Raw genomic sequence first — 6,606 nt, forward strand, 5'->3', positions numbered from 1 at the left:
CCCCCCCCCCCCCCCACTTTTTTTTCCTTTTAGACAGAGTCTCGGTGTTTCTCCCAGGCTTGAGTGAAGTGGCATGATCTCAGCTTACTGCAACCTCCGCCCCTTGGGGTTCCAGCGATTTTCTTGCCTCAGCCTTCGGAGTAGCTGGGATTACAGGCGCCCACCACTGCACCCGGCTAATTTTTGTATTTTTACTAGAGATGGGGTTTCACCATGTTGGCCAGGCTAGTCTCAAATTCCTGACCTCAGGTGATCCGCTTGCTTCCGCCTCCCAAAGTACTGGGATTACAGGTGTGAGCCACCGCACCTGGCCTCCTAGTCCCTTCTGAGACTCAATGCAGAAGGACCGGGGCAAGCACTTAAAGTTGGGTGGTAGAGGCCTAACTAGCAGCCTAGAACCAGGGGCACTTTGGCAGGTAGACTTGTCCAGCAACTAGTCATGAGTTTTCCTCCTGTGAATCAACTGGTGTGAACTGAATAGCTATCCTAGTGGCCTGAGGCATTTCAGTCTGAGGGAAGACCCTTGGAGAAGGGGGAGGTGGAGAAGGCAGCAGAGGAGAAAGCTTTCAGAGAAGGAATCTAATGACGGGTGCCCTGCCCAGAGACTCACGGTAGATGAGCAGGGTGACGTGTGTCATGCTGGTGACTCTGGAGGCCTCTGAGCACACGTAAGCATGGTAGGGGCCGGCGTCCTCTATCTTCAGCTGACCGATCTTCAGGGAGCAGTCCTGACTGGAGACCCACACCCTGTTCTTGTAAGGATCCCTGGATTTAATGAGTGGATCTGCCATTGCTGCTTCTTCCCTCTCTTTGCTGATGATGGATGTGTTAAACAACCAGACAACCTTCTCTGTGTGCCGGCAGGCTGGGAGTGCCAGTGGCAGGGTGACTGGCTCTCCCAGGACCCCTACCACAGTCTCCCCTGTTTTTCCTCCTCTGGAGGCTCCTGGATCTGGGGTCAGAGATGAGACATTGCAACTTCAGTCACTGTCCCTACTCCCTTGGCCTCCAGGCATTCTAAAGGGGACTGAGGGGACTGAAGTCCCTCCTGCCCTCCTCTTCCTCCTGGCCTCCTCCTCTGAGGGGCATGCCTGCTACTTCCCCATGACCACCTGTTCCACCAGGCTCTGCCCACTGAATACTTGGACTCTCATTCCCCTTCTCTGCCCTTCTGAGGGTACCCGGAAACACCTCCACCCAAGCAAAGACCCATCAGAACTCCTGTATCCATATTGTCTTCTCCTCCCTTGCTCTAACCTTAGAGTATCACAGTGTTCTGGGCTTTCCAAGTCCTGCCAGCCTCTCTCAGGCCCCTGAGAGTAGAGAATAAGGGATTTTGGGGCCTATCCTCTTGCTTACCCACCTGCTATGTGTCCAACCAGAACCCTAGGGTTTAGACTCCACAGTTGCTCACATTGTTTCTGGAATTCCCTCAAGGGCCAAGTTGAAGCCAGGTACCTGTACAGAACTGCCCAACATGGACAGGGTGGGAGCTGGTCTGGCTGACGAGGTTCTGGGCTATGCAGGTGTATGGCAGGTCTGGCTCACAGGGCATTCGGGAGATGGTAAGAATGGAGCCTCCATTGGACTCAGAAGCATGGGGGTCCCTCGGGGTCCAGCTGTACAGAACACTTTCCTCTGCTCCCTTCACAGAGCACATTAGAGTGATGTTACAGGAGAAGTTCTCAGACACCTTCACAGACTTCATGGTGACTTTGGGCTCCTGCAGCTGTTCTGCAGAGACAACAGCATGGGAAGATGCTCAGATCCCTTTGCCAGCAGAAAAGCACTGAAAGAAGAAAGGAGTGATAATAGTGGAGTTTGGGGCAGCAGAGACAGGCCAGCATTACCTGTCGCAGAAACATCTTCTCTGCAGGCTGGGTTGACGGCCTCTCCTCTGTGCTCCCATAACATCCTCTACAGGTGTTATCACCATGACTCAGCATGACTAATAGTCTGATTACTTCTCTTTCTCCCCGACCAGTATGAGAACTCTTTGACGACAGGGCTGATTTCTGTGTCTGAACATCTAACATGCAGCCTGCCTTATGAAAAATACTCAGGAATGTTTGATGAATAAGTAGGTGAATGGCCCAGCGCCAAACACTATGGAGTGGGGAACTGTGCCTCTAGAATTTGAGTTGCCCGTGTCTTTTGGTCTGAATTTAGAATTGTGCTTCTAGCTCTTCTTCCTTGTCTTCTCCTTTCCTTTTGCCCCATCTCCACTGTTCACCATGTATGTGCACATGTGTGAATGTTTCATTAAGCTATATTTCTTTCTTTGTTTTTTGTTTTTTTTTTTTTTTTGAGACAGAGTCTCACTCTGTTACCCAGGCTGGAGTGCAGTGGTGCGATCACTGCTCACTGCAACCTCTGCCTTCCAGGTTCAAGCAATTCTCCTGCCTCAGCCTCCTGAGTAGCTGGGATTACAGGCACACACCACCACACCCGGCTAATTTTTGTATTTTTAGTAGAGATGGAGTTTCACCATGTTGGCCAGGCTAGTCTCAAAGTCCTGGCCTCAGGTGATCTGTCTGTCTTGGCCTCCCAAAGTGCTGGGATTACAGGCATGAGCTACTGCACCTGGCCCAATATTTCTTCTTTGAATAGGTAATACATATAAAAAAATTGAGAAAATACAAAAGGTACATAATGAAAAAGTAAGCTTTCTAGCCTCCAGCCATTTATTTACTCTCCCCAAGAATTACTGTTCCTGGAGACAATTACTGTTATGGGTTTCTTGTTGATCTTTCCAGAGATATTCTAGATATAGACAGATATATGCATACTTTATACACTGTTTTGGACCTTAAAAATTAACAGTATATCTTGGAAATTATTGTATGTCGTATGTCAACACATGTTGATTCATTCTAATTTTATTAACTGCATAGAATTCCATTTCCTTAATAGATACAGAATACCCTACAAATCAATGAAAACGATCAAACTACCTGAGAGAAAGATGGTGTTATGAGCTAAACTGTATCTTTGCAAAGTTTAGATATTAAAGTCTTAACCTGCAGCACCTCAGAATGTGACTGCATTTGAAGATGGAGTTATATTTGGAGATAAAAGTAATTAAGTTAAAATGAGGCCATTAGGATGGGCCCTAGTCAGATATGAGTGGTATCCTTTTAAGAGGGGGAGATTACAGCGTAGACAATACAGACAGAGGGACACACATGTGAGGACATAGAGAGAAGGTGGCCATCTGGGAGCCAAGGAGAGAGGCCTTAGAAGAAACCAAGCCTGCTGATACTTTCATTGGCCTCCAGAATTGTGTTCTGGGGAAATGTGGAACACATTTCTGTTGTTTAAGCTAGTCAGTCTGTGGTATTTTGTTATGGAAGCTCTAGCAAACTAATACAGATTTTGATACCAGAAGTGGGATGAATCTCTAACAATATAAAAATGTGAAATGGCTTTGGAACGGGCTGATGGGTAGAGATTGGAAGAATTTTGAGGTATGTGCTGGAAAAATCCTAGATTGTCTTCAAGAGACTCTGGGTAGAAATATGAATGTTAACGAGAATTTGTGAGCACTCAGAAGGAAAATAGGAACACTGCAGGGAAAGCTGCTATTACCTTAGAGATATACATATGTCATCATGAGCAGAATGTTGGTAAAAATATAAATATTAAACGTATTGCTGGTGAGGTCTCAGACAGAAATTAGAAATATGTTACTGGAAACTGGAGGAAAGGGTATACTTGTTATAAAGTAGCAAAGAACTTGGCCACGTTGTATTCTAGTGTTTTGCGGAAAGCAGAATGTTTAAGTGATAAATTTGGGTACTTAGCTGTGGAGATTTCTAATCAAAGAGTTGAAGGCACTACCTGGTTTCTCCTTGCTGCTTATATAAAATGTGAGAGGAGAGAGGTTAAATAAGGAATTGTCAAGCAAGATGGAGCCAGAATTTAAAGCTTTGAAAAAATTTCAGCCTATTCATATTGTGAAAAATGAGAAAGTGTGTCTGGAGAGAACACAAAGACTGTGGCTTGGCAATGTTTGCTAAAGAGGTTATGAGATTGGACCACCTCAGCAAAAATGCTGCAAGTGTGGACTGTAAAGGACCGAGACAGGACAAATGAAGGAGTGTGTCAGGCTTCTGGGATTTTATGAAACAAGTCAATATAGCTCATACAGCTGCAAACATGTATTATCCTTCAAGAAAAGGGAACAGTGACCCCACAGGGAGTTCAGAAGTAGGCAGAGATGCCACTGCCACCATTGGCCTAGAGGGCATAAGCCTTGGGTAGGGTGAGGTGGTTTCCTCCTTGATTCCAGTGGGCAGAACTGCCACCCAGAGCCAAGGAGGTGGGGCTGCTACTCCAGTGGGCCCAGAGGATAGAGCACTGAGCCAAAGAGGATTATGCTTGAGCCTTAACATCTAATAGAATTTACCCTGTTAGGTTTTGGACTTGTTTGGGACCTGTGACTTTTTTCTTCTTCCCAATGTCTCTCTTTTGGAATGGCAATGTCTATTCCATGCCTGTTCCACCATTGAATTTTGGAGGCAGATAACTTGTCTGGTTTCGCAGGTTCACAACTGAAGAAGAATTTTGCCTCAGGATGAATCCTATCGCAAGTCTCACCCATACCTGATTTAAATAATATTTGGATGGAGTTTGGACTTAGAGTTGATGCTGGAATGGGTTAAAACTTCTGGTGTTGTTGGAATGGGGTGAATGTGTTTTGCATGTGAGAAGGACATGAATTTTGAGAGTCCAGAGGGTAGAATGTTAGGGTTGAATTCTGTCCCACCACAACATTCATATGTAGAAGTTCTAATCCCGAGTACCTCAGAATGTGACTGTATTTGGAGACAGGGTATCTGAAGAGGTAATTAAGTTAAAATGGAATTGTTAGGGTGAACCCTAATACAATATGACTGATGTGCTTATAAGAAGAGATTAGGACATGGACAACACAGACAAAGGAATGACTGGGGGCACAGTGAAAAGGTGGCCAACTACAAGCTGAAGAGAGAGGTTCTAGGAAAAACCAAACCTGCCAACACCTTGAACTTGGATTTCTAGTCTCCAGAATTGTGAGAAATAAATTTCTGTTGTTTAAGCCATCTATTCTGGGGTATTCTGTTACAGCTTCCCTTTCACACTAATACAGATGAGTAAAGAATATTAATAGAAAGTTACAGAAAAGAGAATACAAATGGCTATTTAATACATGAAAAGATGACCAGACACAGTGGCTCACGCCTATAATCCCAGCACTTTGGGAGGCTGAGGAGAGTGAATTACTCGAGGCCAGGAGTTCAAGACCAGCCTGGCCAACATGGCAAAACCCTCTCTTTACTAACAATACAAAAGTTAGCCAGGCGTATGGTGCATGCCTGTAATCCCAGCTTCCTGGGGGGCTGAGACATGTGAATTGCTTGGACTCAGAAAGTGGAGGTTGCAGTGAACTGAGATCGTACTACTGCACTCCAGCCTGGGCAACAGAGCAAGACTGTCTCAAAACAAACATAAAACATGAAGAAATGCTCAGTTTAAAACATGAAGAGATGCTTCAATTTAAAATATAAATTTAAACTATGAAATACTATTTTAACTACTCAATTTATCAATAAAGAAATGTTTGACAATACATTGTTATTGAGAATATAAGGAAATATTCTCTCAAACATTGCTAGTGGGAGGGTTACTTGGTAACATGGAGGGAAATCCAGCAATATCTAGCAACATTAAAAATATATATACTAAGCTGAGTGCAGTGGTGCCTGTAATACCAGCTTCTTTGGAGTCTGAGGTGGAAGGATTGCTCGAGGCCAGGAGTTTGAAACCAGCCTGGGCAACATAGTGAGAACCAGTCTCTACAAAATAAAATAATAATAAATAAAAATTTAGGATTTTAAAGCCAGGCATGGTGGCACATGCCTGTAGTCCCAGCTACTTGGGAAGTTGAGGGAAGGGGATAGCTTGAGTCCAGGAGTTTGAGACTAGCCTGGACAACAAAATGAGACTATGTCTCTATGAAATACTGGTAATAGTAGTGGTAATAATAATAATAATAAAAAATTCAGGATTTAAAAGCTGGGCATGGTGGCAAGTACCTGTGGTCCCAGCTACATGGGAGACTGAGGCAGGAGGATCACTTGAGCCCAGGAATTGGAGATAAGCCTAGGTGACATAGTGGGACAATGTCTCAAAAAAAAAAAAAATGCATATACCATTTGATTCAGTAACTTGACCCCATGTATATATTCTAGATTTATCCATCAGAATATAACCTAGGGAGCAAGATGGCCGAATAGGAACAGCTCCAGTCTCCAACTCCCAGCACGAGTGACACAGAAGACCGGTGATTTCTACATTTTCAACTGAGGTACTGGGGTCATCTCACTAGGGAGTGCCGGACAATCGGTGCTGGTCAGCTGCTGCAGCCTGACCAGCAAGAGCTGAAGCAGGGCGAGGCATCGCCTCACCTGGGAAGCACAAGGGGGAAGGGAATCCCTTTTCCTAGCCAGGGGAACTGAGACACACAACACCTGGAAAATTGGGTAACTCCCACCCCAATACTGCGCTTTAAGCAAACGGGCACACCAGGAGAATATATCCCACACCTGGCCGGGAGGGTCCCAC

General features: G+C 45.1%; 1 protein-coding gene across 4 annotated transcripts in view; it reads right to left on the minus strand.

Moving 5' to 3' along the window:
• Positions 1-6,606, minus strand: part of LY9 (lymphocyte antigen 9) — a 40,769-nt gene that overhangs the window by 16,840 nt on the left and 17,323 nt on the right. For all 4 annotated transcript variants that reach the window (XM_017864894.1, XM_017864893.1, XM_017864896.1 and 1 more), the window contains 2 exons: positions 1,459-1,734; positions 611-952 (listed from right to left, as the gene is read on the minus strand). In XM_017864894.1, the coding sequence (XP_017720383.1) occupies positions 611-952; positions 1,459-1,734 (618 nt within the window). The remainder of the gene's footprint in view (positions 1-610; positions 953-1,458; positions 1,735-6,606) is intronic.

This window comes from Rhinopithecus bieti, unplaced genomic scaffold, assembly GCF_001698545.2.
Source record: "Rhinopithecus bieti isolate Rb0 unplaced genomic scaffold, ASM169854v2 scaffold_77291, whole genome shotgun sequence".
Classification (NCBI taxonomy): domain Eukaryota; kingdom Metazoa; phylum Chordata; class Mammalia; order Primates; family Cercopithecidae; genus Rhinopithecus; species Rhinopithecus bieti.